This window comes from Strongylocentrotus purpuratus, unplaced genomic scaffold, assembly GCF_000002235.5.
Source record: "Strongylocentrotus purpuratus isolate Spur 01 unplaced genomic scaffold, Spur_5.0 spur5_scaffold_11, whole genome shotgun sequence".
Classification (NCBI taxonomy): Eukaryota; Metazoa; Echinodermata; class Echinoidea; order Camarodonta; family Strongylocentrotidae; genus Strongylocentrotus; species Strongylocentrotus purpuratus.
The window spans coordinates 28,077,300-28,101,429 of NW_022145596.1; the positions used below are offsets into that span (position 1 = coordinate 28,077,300).

At 37.7% G+C, this 24,130-nt stretch overlaps 1 protein-coding gene across 6 annotated transcripts in view; it reads left to right on the forward strand.

Annotated features, from left to right (window-relative positions):
- The first annotated feature begins 6,489 nt into the window (after nucleotides 1–6,489).
- The window catches only part of LOC589164 (E3 ubiquitin-protein ligase SH3RF1), a 34,511-nt gene continuing 16,870 nt past the window's right edge, over nucleotides 6,490–24,130 (forward strand). For all 6 annotated transcript variants that reach the window (XM_011672778.2, XM_030981084.1, XM_030981085.1 and 3 more), the window contains exons 1-2: nucleotides 6,490–6,553; nucleotides 11,325–11,850. In XM_011672778.2, coding sequence (XP_011671080.1) covers nucleotides 11,488–11,850 — 363 coding nt within the window. In that variant the 5' untranslated portion in view covers nucleotides 6,490–6,553; nucleotides 11,325–11,487. The remainder of the gene's footprint in view (nucleotides 6,554–11,324; nucleotides 11,851–24,130) is intronic.

Consider the following 24,130-nt stretch of genomic DNA (forward strand, 5'->3'; position numbering starts at 1 on the left):
TTTTATCGTATAATTGTACTAAACTAGGTCGGTTTAAAAAAAAAAATCTTTCTTAAACCGTATTGATTTAAATTTAGCCTTAATTATAGAGCCTTTGTTATAATAATCTAAACTTAGATTTTTGTTATGCTTGGGAATTTAGGAAATTTCTTTCGGATGGTCTTAGAGGAGAAACTATGTATAATGTTTTTATTAAAGAAGGGAAGCACTAATTCTAGTATCGTGATCCTGTGTTTTGCTTGATTTAAGAGCCTTTTTTGTTATTTCATTAGGATTTCTTAGATTTAATTAGAGAAGAATTTGTAGAATCAGAAAGAAACGTAATAATTTTTTTTCGTTCGGTTTATGAAGTTTAGTGGCTAAATTAGTTTGTTTTTTTTGTCAACAAAAAAGGGATTAAAGGTTCAGCTGCATCATCAGATTGGGTGTTTCTTTTAAGGACATGGTTGATTTAGTGGATTTTTGCTTATAATGCATTTAAAAATGCCAAGGGCGGAACAACAATGATTGCGTTTACACAAGGAGGTCACAATTTATATCATGGATCATACACATAAGCAAGATAAATAGTATACATTTCCATATAAATGCAAAATTATCCAATATCCTACAGATCTAGAACAACAATCAGATGTGAGACTCATCAAGAAAGAATAAGATATGTAAGAGCGTAAGAGGAACCTGGGCGGGAAGAGAGAGAAAGAAGGAGATCGAGATCGAGGGAGAGGGGAGCGGGAGAGAGAGAGAGAAGGAGATCGAGATCGAGGGAGAGGGGAGCGGGAGAGAGAGAGAGAGAGAGAGAGAGAGAGAAAGGCTGGAATTATATTATTCTGATGTGGGATAAAGGTGGTGGTGGTAGTTGTGGATGGGGTGGTGGGGGGGGGGGGGTGGGATCCTGTACCTTGTCAGCCCTACACTATAATAATATGATGATCATATAATGTTTTTGGACAACTACCCCCTATAGGGCAACCCCCCTCTAGGATGACTACCCCGGAACAATTACGCTCTAGGACAACTACCCTCCGGCTAACTACCCCCTAGTACAACCACCCCAGACAACTACCACTATAGGACAACCACCCTCTATAGGACAACTCCCCCTAGACAAGTACCGCGACACTTCTATCCCCTAGGATAACCATCCTCCAGGACAAGTTCCCCCAAACAACTACCCCTAGGGCAACCGCCCTCTATAGGACATATACCTACTTGACATCTACCACCTATGGTAACTACAACCCAACTACCCCCGGACAATAGCCTCTTAGGCAGGGGCGGCGATCCCGGGGGCGGGGGGACACGTCCCCCCTCGATTTTTGTTGGGGGGGATCGTCCCCCCCGGAAAATTTGAAAAAGTACACAAAAATAATGTACAGCAAATACTGACTAAAGACTGCAACACACTATTAAGCTTTGGAGGGCCCAAGAGTGCAGCATTTAGACAAATAAAAATGCAAAAATCTTCTGGCTCGGGAGCTATGCTCCCTCGCATCATATCCTTCAAAATGTACAATTAATATTGTAGAAAATGAAGTGTGAAACAGGAATTTTGTTTGTTTTCATACTATAGTTTTGCTAAGGAATATAATTTACCTTGACCCTTCTCGTTCACTATGCTCACTCACTCGTGCTTTGGGCAGTCCCCCCCCCCCCCCCCCCGATAAAATTCAAACGTGGTTTATTTCTAATTCGATACCAGTTCCTAATTTACAAGTGTTACTGATTTTAATGATTTTCCCCAAGCTTCCGGGGGCTCTGCCCCCTGTACCCCACTAAGGGCCCTAAGGCTTGTCCCTGGTTACTCAGCTGACCATAATTAAATTCCTAAAACACCTGAGCTTCCGGGGCTCAGCCCCCTGGACCCCACCAGGGCCCTAAGCGGGCCTCTGGATGGTCATCTGACCATATTCAAAAGCCTAAAACCCTGAGCTTACGGGGGCTCCGCCCCTAAACCCTACCAAGGGCCCTATAAGGCGGCCCCTGGATGCTCATCTGATCGTAGTTAAATACCTAAAACCGCTGAGCTTCTGGGGGCTTCGCCCCCTGGACCCCAGTACGATTAGTGACCTGCATGCAAGTGTCACAAATAAGGTATCAAAATATGCTCATCTGACCCTTATTAAATGCCTAAAAGCTCTGAGCTTCATGGGGCTCCGCCCCTTGACCCCCGCCGGGGCTTTGCCCCTGGACCCCACGCCAAAGTTACACCCAACTTAATTGCTTTGCTCTATCTGATCGCAAATACTTTACCACCCCCCCCCCTCCAACTTTGAAAAACGGTTCCGCGGGGCCTGCATGTAACATGTAAGAGCGATGATGATGCGGATTTTTTTCTCCCCTCCCTCCAAAAAAACGTTTTGGCTCATTACGTCACTCCTCCCTCGTTCCTCGCATATCGTCCCCCCCGGTCATGAAAAGAAATCGCCGCCCCTGCTCTTAGGGTAAGTTATCCGGGGGTAGTTGTCTTAGAGGGTAGTTGTCGTAGGGGGTAGTTGTATATGGGTGGTTGTCCTAGGGGGTATTCGTCCGTGGGTTGTCGATCCCGAAGGGTGGTTGTCCAGCTTGTCCTAATGGTGGTTATCCGGAGGGTGGTGGTCCAGGGGGTAGGTGTCCTAGAACCATGTATAACCTAGGCATAAAATCAATTTAATCTTCTCTTTTTCGTCTTCGACCTTGGTCATTACAAAGCGGGGGGGGGGTCGTTTGTCTGGCCCCAATTTATGGCCCAATCTTATGCTGGATACGCCATGTATGCAAATCGACATGTGAATTGCCGACGTGTATGCTGACTTCATTGCCACCTCCGTCCCAGTTTATTACGGAATAGGGACTTTTAGATTTGCCGAACAACAACGTGGATTAATTGCTACGATCAAATGCACTGCCTGAAATGGACGTCACACGTATCATCAGTCCACGCAAATCTGAAAGTCCCTATTGTCTTCAGCCGACACACGAAATGGATTATAAGCATGATTAGGATTATGAGGTGGATCATAGCTGCAAAGCTAGCCTGCAATTACACAGAGGGCACAGCAGGTTCTAGGTTGACGAGTATGTTCGGGGGGAGTTCCTGCACAATTTTTAGGTGGACGACCTTTGTAATATGCTTGTGCTCTAGAAAAGGAGGGATCACAGAAGGGGAAATGGGGCACATGAACTCTACCACCCACATAATCTTCTTGATTCAGACTGAAATTCTCGGCTATCATCTGGATTCAGATCTCATGTTATGTATCACTTGACAGATAGCCTGTATCATTTCTGAACACCATGTTTTGGTCACACAATGTTAAAATACCTACGATATGAAAAACTATATCGTTGTGTTTAAGAAGAACCATCAAAATAAAAGATAGACAACATAGCAATATCTTTTATATTCTAGTATTACACATTGAAAATTATGAAAAGGATAGAACATCAGTGTAAAGGAGGGAAAACCACGCCAAGCCGATACATGCTCCTTACTCCATTTGGTTGTACAAACGAACGGAGTATGGAACATAATGAGCCCAATAAATCCGCTTTGTCCGAAATTTGATTGAGCACATTTTCCTTCCTGACCGTAATAATTCATGTAAGTAATTTAGATAGTAATTCTTATTTGCAATGATCACATTTTTTGCTCGAAATTGTTATGCAAATCATCCCCAAACCTATTGAATGAGATATCATCTTGTAGGAAAATATTATTGATCGTCTTTCATTATGACAGCTTACACATGGTAAAATGAGGTACTGTTAAAATGTGATGTCAATAATTGTACAACAATAGTTATAAATGGCGGCCATTTCTTTTCCAGCAGCATAAATTGTTGCAAATGTCGTCCCAGTGGCGGATCCAGGGGGCGGCCCTGGGAAAAACAGGTAAAAACACGTTAATGTTACCTGATATTTGAAGACGGGCACCCTCCCCTGGTACTCAAGGGGGGGGGTGCATTTTTAAATTTCGAGGGAAAAAAATTTAGTGCTCACTACCCCCACCCCCCCCCCCCCCCCCGCTTATTCACCGACTGGCTGATTCGCCGCTCAATATTTTCTCACGATTTGGGCCCCCTCTTTGGCCCCCTCCTCTGCCACCGGCCCTCCCGATTTTTAAAAAGTGGTGCCTCTGGTATTTGGTTTCAAAGATAATTCAATTCATCATTTTCTTTTCTAAAGACATTTTAAAATGTATTTCCTTTGTATTATTTGTCACTTTTTTAGAATCTAAAAGTGCATTTGTTTGAATTTGCCTATTATTTATTATTTTATTTCCTTATCATCGTCTTTTACTTTTATGTTAGTGCTTTCACGTAATTTCATCTTTGACATTAGTGCGCCTTGAGCAATTTATTTCAAGTGGATATTGGTGCCATATCAAAATGTATAAACCTTTATTCAGGTCATGTATTTCAAGTCACAGGTGTATACATATTAGGGACTTTTAGATTTGCGTGGACTGATACTTGTAACGTCCATTCAAGGCAGTGCATTAAAAGGACGTCGATCGTAGCATAGACCTATTGTCTTCGTGCGAATCTAAAAGTCCCTATTATGTGGCGAAGAGCGACCGGGAATGGGGACACAAATGCAATCAAAAGGTCAGACAAGGAAAAGGAAATGATAGAAAATGTTATCACATGCATTTTCCCTGCGTAATTATGTCTCAAAATGGAAAAAGAAATAAGGAAGCGTTTTAGTTTCATGAATGACAGACATGTCGTTCGGTAACATTTTCTAACAATCAGCTCCCCTAAAAAAAATTATTTTAAAAAAAATCCCATTTTGTATAATGTATTGAAAATTTGTCCTTTATTTTTCCTTTTTCATGTTCAATTTTTTTTTAGTTCTCTACAGCCTTACATATTTTTTTTGCTAGTTGGAAACTTTCCATTGTTACGATTACTGTAGATCATATATTTGACCAAAATCATGATTTAACATTGTATTATTTTTCATATTTTTCTCTGAAACCAAGCAACACAGCAATCCATTGCATATTAAGAAACTGAAACAATTTTAAACTGTTTCCCACCTCAATCCATATTCTGGACACTTCAGAACATTCATAGAAGATATGACGTTGGTTTTTACATCTTTTCTACAATAGGAACATAAATTTTACTGTATTAATCCAAAAAGGTTAAATTTATCATTACAAAGTATGATGTTATGTAAAAGTTTGTACTGAAATTCCCTTAACTTCCCATCCGAAAGTGGAAAATCTGGGGATTGAGAAACATGTTGTAGTTCGGCCGACTTATCTAGATGTAAAGCTCTTACCTCTGGATGTTTATAAGCAAATGATCTTATATTGTAGCAATAAACATGTTATAGAGCATTTTGGAAGACACAGACTCAGAAGAATACACTGTTGTGTTAATGCTAATGTTAATGTTGCAAAGATCAATAATGTCATTCAGAGTATCATCCAACCCCATTTCAAAATATCGCATGCTGCCATCTACGGCTATATTTCGTAGTTTTAGTAAAATATCAGAAGTTATATGTACAGCATAACGTCGGTTATCAACGAAAATTATCCCTAAAAAAGGCATTCTGTACCAAGCACTTGAAAACGAAAATGTATGCATTAAAAATAGTGTTAATGGTATTTTGTAAAAAAAAAATGGTATGTGCTAATTTGTAGCAAGAAAGACAAATACTCTTGACGTAGTGCCAGTGCCCAATGTAATTGGAAAAAAAATAAAACGAAGAGCGATTAATAACCCAAAGTTTTAGTAATATTATGACTCATGGTAGGGATGGTAGGGATCGTTTAACCATTAGGTTCATGGTTTAACAATGTTAAATCTGAGATGCACGGCCCTATACGTGTTATCAGTGTCTGTGATATGGTGTAATATTGAAGCCCTAAAAAATATGCGCTTCAAACTGATGAAGAAGTGCCTCAAAAAAGTAAAAACCTTTGAGTGACCGGTTTTACCATACTCGTTTTCCCCAATAGACTGTAGTGTTATGAAAACCGTTTGGCAAACGCAAAATTCTGTTTCGATTTTCAATCATAAATATCTTAATAATCGGACAGGCGATCGGCTTGTAAAGGTCATGGGATACCTTGTAAAGGTCATGGGATACCTGACTGACCTAAAGGCTATCATTGCTGCATGAGCTAAATCAAGGATTTTTTAAAGGATCTAAGACAAAGTTACCGGATCCAAAGTAGTATATTTAGGATAATTAAAATTATGGATACTATATGTAAAGGAAAGAATATGTTGGCTCATTCCTCAACCTCTTTTCTGACTACCTGAGGGTACGTTCCCAAACAATAACTTTTCAGATAAAACTATCAGAATATAGCGAATTATGTTTACATAATACAGAATTTCCATTACCATCCGAAGAAAATTAAGTTTAGATTTGTCCATTCTCCTTTAGTTGTATCCACCCATAGAGATATATTAATTAAAAACAAATATCACGCTCTATGAATCCACCTCACAGTTTGGAATTCGCTTTTTTCCTTTACGGGTACTCAAAATTTTAGAGATACCGTAATAGTAATGGACGCTGCGACACACAGACCACAGAGCAGCGACACGTAAGTTGCAAAAAAAATGATATAGATCTAGACTAGATTTAGATAGATTCTATGTGTTTTTCATTTAATAGTGATGATTATGGAGATGTATTACATTTAATGTGTGTTTGTTTGACTCGAAAAATAAATTTACGAAATGACGGGGATAACATTTTAACGAGATATTTGAATTAACGTTGTAGACTCTGAGGGGTATGGCGAAGTTGCGAGTCTGCCGAGCTAGTGCAGTGCATGACTGCAGCTGCAGGAGCTGCTACTGGCTGCATGCATTGCATTGGCATTGCAATGAATGACAACAATGACAGTGACATACATTCTTCTAGTTAGTACTAGACAGAAATAACCGTCTGGTATGGGTCATTCTTTAATAAAACTGACATAGATCTATGTCAACATTTCCCATACACAGAAGGTAACCTGTATTGCTCGCACACAGGGGGAGATTGAGCCGATTTTGGACCATTTTTGGTACAAAGACTTTCGGTGCTGGACACACTTTACTTTCGTATCCAATTTTTACCCTTAACTCCGGCGTGGAGATACCATACTAAAATGTACAAAAAATCAACTTAATCTTAATCAATTGTTCAAATAATGGTCATGATATAAAGTTGTTATATTTCTTATCCCTTTCGTGTCAATTTTCTTATCTTTTTTGGAGTATTTTTCCTAAAAATGAAGACATTATAATGTTCACTTTCTCACAGGTTTTATGGCAAACCACTACACAATAACAATACAATTGCATACCCTACCGGCTAAGGGGTGCAGGCGCGCGAGCGTGAAGTTATCAACTTTAATAATCGACTTCAGGCACGTTTGCGTCTGTACGGTAGGCCTACACAGTAAACATGTGCATACTAGGAGCGGCGGTGATCAAAACAACTTCGGCTCAAACTCAATCAATTCAAAAAGTTAAGATTTAAATTATAAGAATAACAGACAAATTTAATAATGTAAATAATGAAATAAATATACATTATAGTATTTTAATCTATTCATTCAGGAAAATTAGGAACTTTGTTATTTACCCTATTAAAAATAAACATTTACAAAAACGGTAATCGATCGAACCTGGGCTGCTATCTCTGTCTATTATTATGCATACATCGGCAGTTTTCATGAACCGTAGCATTAGGCAACAACTGTCTTGGCAAATCTTTAAAAAATATAATTTATTGTCAAATTGAAAACATGATTCTTGTAAAATTGCAAATAAAACATGATTAAAGACGGAAATATGAATGTACATGTAACTACATGTACTACTTTTCTTCAGTACTACTTTTCTCCTTGGCCCAGGAAGTGCCAACCACCTTAGCTATATCGCTGCTTGCTATTATATTACCGAACCCCAAACCGAACCAAGTTCAGGTAAAAACTTTCCGAACTCTGCCGAACCAAACCGAACCCGAACATGGCGCCTGACTTACAGCACTAGTTCTGTCCCTTTTAGTGTGGAATCTTCCATTTGCTTTAGGAATGGTGAATTCCATGTAGTAATTTTGAATGCATTAGTTAATATTCGCCACAGCTCTTTATTTTTCTCTTTTTATTTTTAAATAATCTTGTTTTCAGAGGTACATTTGTAATTGTCACTCTATATTGCACTTCGTTCTTCATTTTTTACGGTTTGTGCAGTGGTTATGAACTGTATGTAAGAGTGAGGTTAGTTGGAATGTAAGTCATTTATCATGATTGATATCATTAAATGTTACCATTGATTGTTGTGAATGAAACATGATCATTCACTTTTTAAATTGTGTAAGAGAGGCACTTAAGTTTTTTTTAAACAGTTTTAGTCATTTTCCCCACACTTCAGAATTTGGTATTATCTACATGATAATGATGATACACTGTACTTTTAAAAGATCAGGCCTTAAATTAATCGACGGCCATCGACGGCCAGGCCGTCGATGCCCCTATGACTGGCCGCGGTGCCCTCCCAAAAAAAGATATATTCACGGCCAAAAAGGCCGTGCCCTTTTTTTCAAACTGGCCGACGTGCCTTTTTTTCCAACTGGACGTGCCCTTTTTATTTTAAATTTGCGCACATAAAACCACCAATTGCGCCCATAATCATCTAAAACTAGACGGCAAGGCGCAAGTGTTTTCCGTGAAAATGCGCCCATAAATTATTAGAACAGTAAAAATACACGAATCACGAACAGTTTGCCGCCCACGAGCTCTCTTCTAGCTTCGTATTTAGTGCTTTAATAAGGCGCAAGTGCCGTGAAAATGCGCCCTTTGTTATTATATAGGCAATGCGCTAGCGCACGTACGTACGTACGTTCATATTATGCGATCGCATGATATGCATATGGTGCGTGCTGTTGACGCACGCACGTACGTACAAATCGAAGGCCAGGATCAAGAAAACAAATCGTCAAATGGAGAAATATACAAGCATTCAAATAGTCATTAGAGATCTGTCGAGGTTTGTTTGTAGGCCTAGTTTATTATTTTATCTCAAATAGAATTTAGAATTATCTTATTAATAAGTTAAGAACACCTACGATGTTCTCGATCGTAGTTACTCTCATTTTGCCACCAGCCTTCAAAAAAGCTACCCCGCCAGCTTCCCAAGACGAACGTTTCGAGTCCCGGTAAAATTCCGAGGGTGCATCGGTTTCGCTGGCAAACTTCCAGCCCGACAGCTTCCCACCAAAAGTGGCGAGAGTGTGTGTGCGAGGAACGATTTTTGGTTTCGTGAATGCACGTTACGCAACTGAGCTGAGCGTGTCACTTTCAGCTGTCGAATGTCTATAAGGACATTTTTACATCTTATTTCATTAGTTAGGCCTATATGTAGACCTTTCTATACAACAGTTAAAAAGATAATTTCTTCAAATTTGCTCCTACTACCGAGAGAGTGGCGGAAGGTTTGTGTGTGAGGTGCGATTTTGATTTGGAATACCCGGCCCGGTAAACTTGCCAATTAAGTCCTTCTGACTTTCGATGTTTGTGAAATTGACAATTTATTTATTCATTTGCTCATCAATATTTTTAGTTACTTTAAAATACTGTTTAATGTGCAAGTTTGATGTTCTTAATCAATCTTTCCTGTTCATATTGTTAAGATTAAAAAGTTATTAAATTGATCGTTCGATCTATTCACATTATGAAATTAACATTTGTAGACTCTCTTTGAACTTATGATTAGATAAGCGGCCTATCTGTTTTTGGAAAATTGCCCCTTGCTCTGGTAAATTCCCGTGGCAAAGGGCAACTTAAAAAAAAAATTGCCCCTTGCTCCTGGCTGCTAAATCTAAGGCTTGCGGGCCGCCGCCTTGTTTGCAGGCGCGTAGCCAGAGTTTGGTGTTTGGGGGGGCACATGTAATCGATCGAGGTCAAAAAAAGGGGTCTACAAAATTTCAACCGATCCTGGAAATTTTAGGGGGGGCACGTGCCCCCCGTGCCCCCCCCCCCCCCCCCCCCCCCCCCCGTGGCTATGCGCCTGCTTGTTTGTATGTACCGTAGACCTGTATACATTCTGTGAAGAAGCTGGTGCTAAAAGTTATGGGAAATTGATCCTGCACAAGTTTCATAAAATACACATGACATCTAACAAAAATAGAATCAATTTTTTTGGCCTCATACTCGATGCCCTTTTTGTAAAATATTTTGGCCTCGATGCCCTTTTTGTAAAAATATTTTGGCCTTGGTGCCCTTAAAAATATGAGGTACTCGAGGCCAAACTGGCCTTGCCCTAAAAATGACGAAATTTAAGGCCTGAAAGATATTTATAGAAAATTAGAGAAGCTGGTCATTGAATGTTTGAGAAAAATGATTAATTTAGACATAAAAATGAGAAAGTTGAAAAGTTGAAATTGGGAAAATCATCAGCAATGCAGCCATTATGTGTGATTGGATAAAGAACTCTAAATTCCCTTTATCTATCTTCATGATATAAAGGGGAAGTATTGTGTCCCGTGGAGAAAAAAAAAGGTCTACCGGTATACCATTATACATATTGATGAATGTTATACAGTACTTTGAATAGTATGGGTATGACAAATAAGCAAATTTCTTATGTGCTTCTTCAATTATTTCTGCTGCCACCCAGGATCATACCGTAAATCTCTGTGTATAAGGCGCACCCCTATTTTGGGGGCAAAAAAAAAAAAAAAAAAAATGTTTTTTGTTTTTTGTTGTTGTTTTTTTGTTGCCGAAAACCCACGCGGGGAAGGACCTTCATTTTACATCGAGGTGCAGTTGAAGTTGTGAACTTGTCACAAATAATAGTAACAATGTCGTTGTAGAAGAATGTGTAAGATCATTAATGTGAATGCTTCATGATACCAAGTGTACCACACCAGCCTCATCACATCACCTAGCAGAAGCACTATGTTCTATGCCAAACATCAATAGTCATGCATGATATGAATAGAAAAAAAATTGAGGAATTATTATTATAAACTACATATTGAGATCTATTAGAAAGATTACTTTCAAACCAAGATGACAGACAAATTTGAGTGTTGTTGTAGTTTCCGAGTGGTGAGTCAACACACTGATTAATGAGCTGGGAGACATTGCCAGGCATAGCACCATAAATCGAAACTAAAAAAAAAAATTAAAAAAAAAAAAAAAATTCTGTACCTGTGTATAAGGCGCACCCCCGACTTTCAAACTTTTTTCGGCGGCAAAAAAGTGCGCCTTATACACGGAGATTTACCGTATTTATCGCATCATCGAATAACGCAGTCTAGAAGGACAATGAAATTATTAAATAAAAAATTTTCTCCATTGTTGTTTCTTTCCATGTCAGATGAAAAACGTAGCTGAACCACATCTTTCTGTCCTGATTCAAGTTTCTATGGAATTATGTAGTGTACTATAGATGATAAACGATGGAAGACTCGTGACATCACATTCACAGAGACAATGCTATCGTGGATGAAACTAAAGTGATGGGGCTCGAAATAGCCTAAATGAATGGAATGGATGAACAATCGATATTTGACATCCTCGAGTGCTCTGTATGCCTGGAGCGGTTAGATGCGACCAGTCGCGTCTTGCCGTGTCAGCACACCTTCTGCCAGCGATGTCTTCAGCAGATCCTCAATACCCGGGGCGAGCTGCGCTGCCCAGAGTGCCGGGACCTTGCCCCGCATCAGAAGGTAACAGACCTGCCCACCAACATTCTCCTTGTGAGGCTGTTGGATGGCATGAAGCGGCCGGCTCCACCGTCGCCCAAGACTGGAGCTTCGACGACGGGCAGTTCTGGAGGAAGCGTGGGAAAGAGCAACGGACAGGCTGAGTCTACTTCCGCCAGTAGGAGTGGTGTTTCCAAGGTAATTGACTTATATTCATTATGTTGCCTGTGAATGCATTGTTTGATTTTTCCACCGTTTCCATCTGACTTATTTGTAATGTTTACATAGTAATTGCAAAATATAAGAGGACAAATATTTGCCAAACTGCATAAAGATTGAGTCCATTGTGTGCATGAGCCTTGAAGTAGAGAATATAAATGACCAAATCAAGCATGTTACAAAATAAACACTGAATAAAAAGAGAGAAAAGATCTGAAAAAGGTATTGTTTGTACTTGAAAAAGTTCCTGATGATATAAGCAAAACAGGATACATGTAGTGTACATTGTACATTGTACATGTATATCTGCCCACATGAACATGACGTTATGCGATGGAATAATGATAAAATGACATCTTGTGTACTTTTTATCAGTAGAGAATGACATCATGGTTGCTTATTGGCACATGCTCTCAGTATTTCCTCTCTCTCTCTCTCTCTCTCTCTCTCTCTCTCTCTGTATTTCCAAGTTCATGTATGTGTATCTCTCTTTTGAAATTTTAAATCAAAGAACAACTGAAGATATTATCCTTGTTGTTTATTATATATGTACATGTACGGTAGGCTAAATAAATCGATTGTTAGTAATACATGTGTATGTAGTATCCCTGTCCATTTCCCCTTTTCCACCCCCCTACCCCCTTAGGCCATGTAAAAAATATACATTGACTTTTTTTTTTAAAGAAAAAAAACATGAAAAACACTGCTAAAATGGATCTATTTCTGATTTAAAAAAAAAAAAAAATTGGCGGCCATCTTGAAAAATAGCCTGACTGTCTGGGAAAATGTACCGAGCGGCCATTTTGAAAAAAAACAAAAAAAAGGGCCTCCTCCTTCCTATTTGTCGAAAAAACCGGACGCTAAACAAGTTTTTTTTAAATTTGGCCTTACTTCTTTTTGAAAACTATTTGATGTGTATTGTTTTGCTTTGTTTTTACACAAATTTAAAGAAGACACTGATGAAATATAGTTCACAATTAATTCACAAATAATTCCAGCTTGATTTAAACCTTTGAACAAATGAAACTTAATTGAGAAAACTTGTAAAGAAATGAATTGACAGACCCCTTAATAGCGTACTGTGTGTGTGATAAAAAGTATCAAATAATACAGAAGGCTACTCCTTTATGAGAAAATCTGGATGAGATATTAGGGCTCAATTTTACATAATATGATCATAAAGATCGATGTGCATGGCGTGGAAAAAATCTTGTACATAAATGCCCAACTCAAATATTTTTAACTTTCCTCATTCATCGTGCCTTAAGAGGGCTCTAGTCTGCTGGCTGTAGGTAAATGTACAACCACGCCCACGTGTACAGTCTGACTTTTAAACTGCATTATGATGCAAATCAGACATACAGAAATGTCAAATCTTTTCACACATTTCTACCATTAGCCATTGCTTGTTGCAATACCTAAAGGAATTCATTGAGTCAGACAGACAGGCAGAACCCGCTGTATGGTGCAGCGAGCTAACATTTCTTTGTGCTGTGACCCAAGTAAAGCTTTCTCAATCAAATTGCCACGGGATTAGTGGAAATTTAAGCCAAGTCAAGTCAAAATAGCGTAGAGAAAGGACCCCTAAACTTTCTTTCGTTTTCAATATTGTGGTGGGACAACAACTGGGGGGCATTGATTTGTGTGGGTCCTTTGGGATAAATAGTCTCATTTTGGATGTATGCATGAGGAGTATTGTGTAGGTCTGTTGTGTAGACTGATTGTGTTGTCTGATTCAGTGATTATGAATAGGTATGGATAGGTCTGGCAGTCTATACTACAGTTAGCTTTCAGTATTATTGTCTCCCTTCCAGACTCTATGGAGGATCATTTTACTAAGTCTACCCAAAATAGGACAGAAAATGCATATAATTAAAAAGTAATCAATCAAACACAAAATGGCAACATTATGGTGTATCCTGCAAAGTCCTCTTCCATTTGCTCTGTACTAAAAAACAAAATCAGAAATTTATATTTCCCCTGAATATGTTTCTGAACATGTTTCTGAACATACTTGCACCCTAAATATAGTTATTGCAAATATGTTTTTCTACAACCCCTGTAAAGACAAAGTCATTAATAACTAAGAAAATGAAAGTTTATGACATTTTCTGTACAGAGCATATTGGAGAGGACCTCGCAAGATACAACACAGTATTGGCAATTTGTGTTTTCCTGATGACAACTTCAAAAATTCATAACTTCACAATGTTTAATCGGACAAATGTTTAATCAGCTCAAACTTTCAATACTGTAATTCATATCTCTTGGTTTTCTGCTTTTATTAATTCCAGCTAATTATCACGATGGACTTCCCCTTTAAACGTTTGAGAAAACTTATTTAAAACTTTTGTGCACAACGATATCACCTGCATATTGCCACATCCTCTATAAATCGTCCTGGCTCAAAATCTAAATTCTACTCTCCCAAAATTATAATTTGTGTTTTGATCACCCCTGCATTACAATGGAAACTAGAAAGGAGGTCAGTTGAATACATAGGCTTGCTTAGAAACAACTGGACAGTAGGAGGTGCATGTACAATGCTGGGTATTGTTGGGATAGGTTTGGAAATCTAATCCTCCTTGCACTGCAGGATGACAGGGGCCAGCTAAATTAAGATTCAGTTCGTGCCTGCGTGGCTTGAGGAGAGAGCCCTGTATACTGTTACAGAGTTTTGTGGCCAGACCAGAGAAACCAATATGTTTTTCATCATGTCTGGCTCTCGATTTGGAATAAAGAGGCTGAAAGTTCATTCGACATCAATTAATAGTTAGTAATATAAGGATTGGTTTTCGTGGAATTAAGTGGAATTATATTTGAAAGAGTCCTAGAAGGAGATTTGGATTATTACAGATCATTTTTGTCTCGCCTGCGTAGCAAAAAGCGAGACATAGGCGCCGCTTTTACGGTGACGGCGGCGTCAACATCAAAAAATTAACCTAAGGTTAAGTTTTTGAATTTTAGATATAATTTTTAAAGTATAAGTTCTTAGTCGATGAAACTTTGACTATAGGGTAATCAAATATCCCCAATCATGTGAGTAGAATTTCAGATCACAAAGTCAAGGTCAAAGGTCATTTCAGGTCAACAGAGACTTGGACTATGTTGTAGCATCATCGAAAAACTTAACCTAAGGTTAAGTTTTTGAATTTTTGATATAATTTTGAAAGTATAAGTTCTTAGTCAATGAGACTATCAACATTTTCACACACAGCTAAAATTCTATAAACATGATTAGTATAAACGTGTTTAAACTAATCACCTTAACATACGACATCATTCACACACAGAAATTTCGGTGCGATCGTTAATCGTTTCGTGATTAACTACTGCTCGTAAAATGCGCAGTAGTGCCATTGCGCATTGAAGGTCATGTCGTATCAATCAAAGCACACGCTCCATCCAGTTTAAACACGTCTGAAACACGTTTAAACATGAATAACCTTTCACACACAAAATGTCAAGCTCTCTAGATACGAACTTCGTATCTGCAGCCTGCTTTTAGGGGCGTATGAATTGCGACTTCGTATCTATCCCAACATCGTATAAACGAAATTTAAACTGGGAAAATTTTCTATAAACATGTTTAAAACTGTTGAGTTAAACACGTTTATACTAATCATCTCTGGATACGATGAAATTTAGCTGTGTGTGAAAAGGCTGTTGGACTACAGTGTTATCAAGTCTCTCCAATCATGTGAGTAGAATTTCAGGTCACTAAGTTAAGGTCAAAGGTCATTTAAGGTCAACAAACTTAGACTTTGTTGTGGCATCAACATCAAGATTTTCAAAATGCTTCTTCTTCGTTATTTTTCAACCGATTTTGATTCTGATTGTTTCATATGATAGAGCTAGGAGGGGGATTTAAAATTTCTACACAGAATCGTGAAATTCATTATCTATGCTAATTTATGCAAATTTATTCGAAATCACAAAAAAGGCTTCTTCTCCTTAATTTCTCGATCGATTTTGATTTGGTTTGCTTTATATCGTAGAGCTAACTTTGGTACACTAAACTTCTACACAGAATTATGAGATTTTGCTCCATTGATTATTTATGGTAATTTATGCAAATGAAATGAAATTATGTCCTTTCCAGGGCATCAAATTTTTATTTTTTGACCAGTTCAAAAGTGTACCACATAAAATTTACGATATTTGTTGTTGCGAGATGCGGATGAGCGCTACGTCATTGACGTTCTGATTTATCATATTGAATTGCCTAATGCAGGCGAGACCGCCGAGAGCGTTTCCCTTGTTTTAAATTAAGTTTAATCAAAGGTTTCAGTGTATTTGTACAGTAAGGCAAATTTCAAAAATGAAGTAAATTTACATCTCCCTGTAAAGCTTACTGTAAGTTAAGATTATTTGTTTTAAATCTTGATTCTTGAATTGAATCTTATTCATTCAACACCCATACCTGTTGCATCAGATGTAGACCTCTATATACCGGTAATAATAGTATCCAATCTCCATATTTTTTTTGCTTACAGTTGTATATTAACGGCAGTAGAAATGACAAACCTGTACATCTGTACAGTATGCAGTTTAGAAGAGACAACATCATCCTTCTGTAGTGTACATGTACATGTACATGTATGTCGTGAATGGAAAGAGATTTTTTTTTTAGTCCTCTAGTACTGTATGTACAGTATATTGTGCTGTGATGAGTAGTTCCAAAAAAAATATTCAAGCACCCTTATACAATAATGATATCAGCTCACCTGATCGAGTACACAGTAAAGTCAGTGATGGTGTCATGCATTAGTCATAGTACAAATGTACACTAACCTACACTGTTTTATTGTGCATTACATGTACACTGTACATTGTTCATGTATGTTGGCATGAAACTGAACTGTTCTATGACCCTGAATGACCTCTGTATTGAGCAGTAGCAGTTGATAACATGCAGCAAACCACTGTTTTCAATACCTGTCAAAACCACAGGTATTTACCACAATGTAAACTGCATACCTGATATATACATGTACAGTACATACAGTAGGTCTGGTGAGCCCTGTTCAAAGATTGTAGGAAACAGTGTCAAGTTTCATGTCAAAAATAGGTGCAGCTTAAAGATAAACTTGAGTCTTGGTAAAAAAAGGAAAATGAATTCTCTCAGAATCAAACAAACTTACACTAAATGTTCAAGATTACAAATAAATGTCATTTGCCAAATAATTTTGGTAGCAAATGTATACTGGCTGAGTAATGAGCATAGAAACATAACAAAATCAAGGTACATTGTACATGAAGGTAGCCCCGACATCATTTGTGTACATCTTTCTGTGTACAGTGCTTGTTACTTTACCTAGACTGGACCTAATTTATTATGATTTTGATGACTCCAGAACCTTGCAGTACACATCAATACTTACATGTATATGCTACATGATCAACTTTTTCTGATCCATTCCACACTGTTTCTTTCACAATGCAATCGCATGACCAGAACTCAACGTTATCTTTTAAAAAGTCAACCGGTAGTTTGGGATATTTACTTTAACTCGGAAATTTGTTGGGCATTATTTTCTTTAACGTTTATTTTCATTGGCTGCATGTTATTGTTCAACCTGGATCTGAATTTATTAAAACAATAGTTTCTGTGAAAATATACAATAATCACTAATCTTCATTGTGAAATAACATCTTCAATGCCCTGGAAGGTAAATACAGTATGCTTGTTCATATTTTTATCATAAACTGTACTCTGTTCGCATTGATGTATATTTCATATATATATATATTGTGTACAATTTGTAGGTTTATTTGTAACTTTTCTTTTATATATAATTGTTTCTCATTGTATTGTGTTTGTTATAGCACTTAGAGACTTGGAAGAAAAAAGCTTTATAAGCACCATTTTATTATTATTATTATTATTATTATTGTAGAATGTATTAGATTATGCATTTTGACTCTGAATACTGAATAGACTATTTATCTAATTATGAAATGTTACACTATGTGCATTGGATTGGTTATCAATGTTGCAGATTCTTATTGCCTAATTTCACAATAAGAGTATAAAATCAAGGATGAAAAATAAACGATTAATTCAATAAACATTCAATTAAAATATTTTAAAGAAAAAACTCAATTCCATAGCAATAATTACCTCGGCATACAAGTATTATCCAAATATCTGTGTACAACATTATAAACATGTATTATTTTTTATTATTATAATTTTGTTTACATGTTTACTTTTTTCAGTGACTTTTTATTCAAAGTTTTTGTACATGTAAGTGAGCCTACCATACATGTCATGATGTACATGTAGCCATACACATATACACCATACAGAATGGATATGTAGTGCTGGCTTTGAAACTTGAAAGGGATGATTTTAGGTTGAATGCATCATCTTCATATAAAGCCTAGATTGCAAACACGCGTCAATGATGCCTCCAAACTGAATATGGCATCATCCTTAAATTATATGCAGCATGCTTATCTACTTGACCTGGATACAGTTGCTACCGGCGATGAAATATGTTTATTGCGTATTATGAAGCATGGCAGGCAATTGACATTTTTGGAATGACAAAACTGACCAGTTGCAGGACCCTGGTAGCAAAGTGTATCTTCATTGCAGTCGTTATCAGATCCATGGATTAGAGAGGTACGTCTTCATTAGCCCATACAAGCTCAAGCTTGTTATATTAGACTGATCTGAAGAAGAAGAAAAGTTTGGAGTTCCCAATCGTTATTACCGATATATGTAACCCCAGTCACGAGTTTCTCCTCCCGCAAGAAACTATATTGTAGCTCGAGCCACAGGAAAAACATACATGTTGTCCGATTGCATCTTATTCTTAACCAGCGAATTAGTCCACAAATTGGCGAAATAGTACCGTAAATCTCCGTGTATAAGGCGCACTTTTTTGCCGCCGAAAAAAATTGAAAGTCGGGGGTGCGCCTTATACACAGGCACAGAATTTTTTTTTTTTTTTTAAAGTTTCGATTTATGGCGCTATGCCTGGCAATGTCTCTCAGCTCAGTTATCAGTGTGTTGACTCACCACTCGGAAACTACAACAACACTAAAATTTGTCTGTCATCTTGGTTTGAAAGTAATCTTTCTAATAGATCTTAAATTCTTAATATGTAGTTTATAATAATAATTCCTCAATTTTTTTTTTATATAACAAATGGTGTACCACAAGGTTCTATCCTAGGACCTAGGTAGTAGGTACTCTATTGTTTTTAATTTACATTAATGATCTAACACATTCTTCTAAAAACGACATTGTTACTATTATTTGTGACAAGTTTACAAGCACAAATCAGCGCCTTTAACTGCACCTCGATGTTAAATGAAGGTCCTTCCCGCGTGGGTTTTCGGCAACAAAACAACAACAACAAAACAACAAAATAGGGGTGCGCCTTATACACAGGTGCGCCTTATACACAGAGATTTACGGTAAGCTATTTCATGAATAATCCTTTATTGCATAGGATCATGTAGGCCGAGCTAATAATCTATGTACCAACTATTTGCATATTCTGTGCGAATCAGCTTGAGCTACTGTACATGTAGTTAATACTGGGTTTATTTTTTCTTCATCAGAATTAAGAAGCTATTAAAATACTTGGGCTAATGTGGACAGGCCTGATGAGTGATGAGCAATCCAGATAGTACCCATTCCTAATTGAGTTGTTAGGAGAGGGTGCAACTCTATTCCTAGAATTATTATTGCAGCTCAGTGATTCAGCCTTATTCCTGGAATTATTATTACACTTGAATACATGTACATGTACATGTACATGTAGATTCATTGTAGCTGTATAGTCCCGTCTTTTGCTGATGACAAATGTTGACTCATTAAATACAATACCGGTATACACATGTACTACCGGTACATTGTATTTGCTGATGACATACATGTACAACATTAAAAATGTACGATCGTATTGATTTTTTTGTTTCTTCTGTGAAGGCTGAAGGGTGTTTACTTGTCCATGAAGGGCAGAATATATCAAATTTGAAAAGTCACACAAATATTAAGAAGCGATAGGTAGGGCATGCAATAAGAATTTTAATGATAATATCTCAGTCTGTAAGGTCTCTCAAGCACTGGAGGGTATTACAGTGTAGGTCAATTTTAAATAGGATTACTAGTGTTGGACCTTGTATACAAACCTGTGTGCCATAAGTATGTCATTGTCAATTACAAGTAGTTTATCTTACTCCAAAATGATTTATGATCCCAGAAGGTAGATTAATGACTTACTTGACCTATAGTCTAGATGCTTTCTTGAATGCTTATCCTAGAGCTGCATGTACATTGTAGGGAGATTGTAGGCCTTTCTGAAAGTGGATTGTGAGTGACCAGGGCCAAATAAATTGTTTAGGCTAAAGGAATACAAGTACATGTACTCTATAGTATACTTTGTAGTGGAACATAATACATTACATGTTGTCACCGGAACTACATTACAAAATAAACAAATGAATACATTATTGAAACTGCTTTCTATTAAAAATAATATCTTCTTGCCAAAATACATGTTTTTGTATCGGATATCAAAATGTACAAAGTAAACATTATTTCAACATATGAACACTTTAGTTTACAACATGAATGATGTACACGAGAAAAGACAGACATGTACGAAGGATCAGTGAGATAGGTCAGGCCTAAATGCCGATGGATAAAACTCAGCATTACATGTAAGTGATGACAGGCACATATTACTGAGGGGGGATGGTACTTTCTCGATTGATTCATTTTATATACTGTTTCATAGCACTGGCTTCATTGATGTACATGTGTAATTGTGTATATTATGTATCCAGCATTGTGAATGTTTCTGTTTGGCCCTGATTTGGGATAAAATAATTAGAGGTGTCGTGGACAACGTCGTCGGACTGTCGATCACAAGATCCGCGGTTCGCATCCCGCCGTGGCACTAATGTCCTTTGGCAAGACATTGATCTACATTTGCCACACTCCACCCAGGTGAAGTAAATGGGGACCGGTAGGAAGGAATTCCTTGAATGCTGTGAGCACCGAATTCGGTAGCCTAGCAGAGCTGGGGTAATATTGGAGCGCTTTGAGCACCTTGCAAGGTGGATATGTGCGCTATATAAATATCCAATATTATTATTATTGTTAGCCAAAGAAAATATTCCTGGATGTGTTTTATAATGACCCGAGTCTGAAATGTCCAGAAGGAGGAAATGTAAGAAGAGATTTCACAGACACGTCTGTAGAATCCCACTGCTACTGGTGTCTGGTTCTAATTCTTGCTGGATCCTCAATCAGCAAAGCCCACATTTCCAGCCTTTTCACAATAAACATCTCCATCTTTTAAGGGATTCTTCTTTTCAAAGGAGTCTGCTATCTCCACGTTAGGGATAAGAAGAGATTGGTAGGGTGAATAAGTGTACCAGGGGTCCAGAGCAGTTGTTTATGTTCAGACATACTATATTTGTAGCATTGTTTTTTGGAGGGGAGAGGGGTCATGAGGATAGCACTTCATGTGTCAATATCATTTTATTTTAATCCTGAGGACTTCTAGAGCTTTCTAAAGCTACATGTACATGTAAGTTGTAGCTCTTTTCTTCCATGTTCTTCAATTACTGGTAACCTGTAAGTTACACAGGCTCATGTTTTAAAAACTCTATGGCCTGAATTCAAAAAGGAAGTTTGTCGACAAACCTCCTTTGTGAATTCGGGCCCTTGTGTAAAGTGGAGACAGCAATAAAAAGTAGACATAAACTTGTCTGTCATGAAAATGTAAGACATGCACTGTATCTACTTTAAAAGGCTAATGAGTAATGAATGATGCGGCCTACTGTACTGTACATATCTAGGGAGGTGTGTCTTGGCTGAGTATTTCTCTCCTAATTTGAGATGCTGCTCGATCAATGCCAATTATCCCTGCCTTGTCTGGCGAGAAGGGGCCACTTAGTTTTTGATGCGTAGGCAGGGTACATGGATATGTGTTTTGTCCAATTAACATACCTGAAAAAACATGAGCATGTATGACAATAACATTGTACTGTTTACATGACACATAAAACATCAAATGAGTTAATTTAACACTGACATCATGTGATCTCAAGTCCCATGAGCAGATGTGCTCATGTTATAGAGAGACAAGATAGATATTGTATTGAATGTGAAATTGTCCAATTAACATTCCATTGAGCATGATTTGTATCAGGTATCGCAATAACATTGTACTTGTTGACAATGGCATTTATATATGAGGCATAGAGGCACATGGATAAAGTTTATAATTTGCAGGTCTAGTCTATATATATGTAAATTATAAGGATGTAGTCTGATTTGTGGAGATCATCTTCAATCCCTAGAGCTATAGTGTTCATCATGTACAAACAATGTAGGGTGGTGTCAGGCTTAAATGTATATGTAGATATTGAGATGCCTAATCAACAGCCTTATAAACTAATTACAAGTGAAGTAACTTAAACATGTGCAAATTATCTCAATACATTTCTTGACATGACAATTTACATCAATGTCAAAGCATCGAGGTACCAACTCAATCATATCATGGATTATGAGAATATGATGCGATTTTGTGATTTTTGCACATAACCAGACCCCTTTATGCAGCAAAATATATTCATGGTGAAGATAACCTGCATGCAATGAATCTCCTTGTACATTTCTCACACCCAAAGCTCTGTGATGTACATATACAATGTATGATAACATTGTACTTATTTTCCAATAACCCATTAATTGATGAGACATTGGTGTACATGATTAGAGCTTACTCTTGGCCCAGTGAATTCTATGGAAATGAACTGGACATGAAAACAGACCTCCCCCTCAGTCCCCTTCCTGATTTTTGCCAGAAAGCTAGAATCACTGAAGCTGCAAAGTGTTTGAGAGAGGATGAGAAACCTCATCACATCTCCCTTCCCTGTGCATTTCTCGCATCCAAAGCTCCATCATGTACAGGGTGTATGTTTATTTATTGAACTCTCTTGGAGATCTGTCTCCTCTTGGGTTTCAGCTGATGGATGATCATGTTATATTCAATCCATACCTCCCCCCCCTTTCAGACCACCAAAATTCATTAAACATCTACACCCTGTATGAAAGGAGTACATGTATATACCGGTAGATAGCTGTACAATTTTAGAAAACATCATGCATGGAAATAGATGTTTGAGCATCGTTTTGAACAAAATCTAGATAAAAATCAGGGTCCACTTTTAATGTGAACATGGAATCGTACTAAACCTTGCGTATCGGGACGGGTTTATCGTGAGTGCGCACTGCTGATCAGCTAGCTTTCATCTAAGCTGAAGCTAACCCCCGGTGGGGTCACTTCCCTGCAAAGAGTGACACATATGACCGTTACCACCAATGCATTTAACCCCCTTTTGCAGTCAATGTCAAGGACATTTTGTGAAATTTAACCCCCTTTTTTATGTCAAAACAAGGACAAAATCGTACTTTGGAATACCCCTATTTATAAGATTGTAAGGACACTTTCGCAAATTTACCCCTATTTTACCATATTTCAAGGACAAGACTCAGCTCCGAGAATTTTTCTTCCCGGTTTTCTCTTTTCCCTTTTCCTGACCCCTATTTATCAATTTCGGGGACACCTGTGCACCCCTATTTTCTTTATTTCGAGGAATATTTTGTCCGCGGACAGTGCTTGAAATTGACCCCTTTTTCCGCGATTTTGGTAACGGTCATGCGGTCCGGAAGTCACATTGAGTGACCCAACTGGGAGCTAACCTCTGTAAACTAGTTTCTCTATGAGATACTTACTTTGACATTTGTATGCAACTATGCATGCCCCTTTCATTTTCTGAAGATTCTGTATACGATGTTTCTTTATGCAGAAAAAATCGTGAAAATCACTTATGGTGTGAACAGGTAATTGGGTTACAGCTAATGGATGATCGTGTTATACCTACATGTACATGTGTAATCTCTATTTACACTCCTCCTACATGAAGACCTACCATGTCAGGCAGGGTATTACAATACAGTATGGTCTGTACCAACACAAGCTCCCTGGCACATTTTCTCCACAATTGTATTCTAACCAAGTTCTTAAATCTTAATGTCAGGCTTGGACTAAACACTATAGATATCATAACCCTAAAATAACCCTTTAAAAAAAAAAAAATCATCTGTACTTGATTTACACGGTACACCCTTTATTTTGAATATCATACGCTGTGTATTTTACAATGTATACACCCCCCCCCCTCTTTTTATTTTGGTTGCAGAAAAACTTTTACAAAGCAA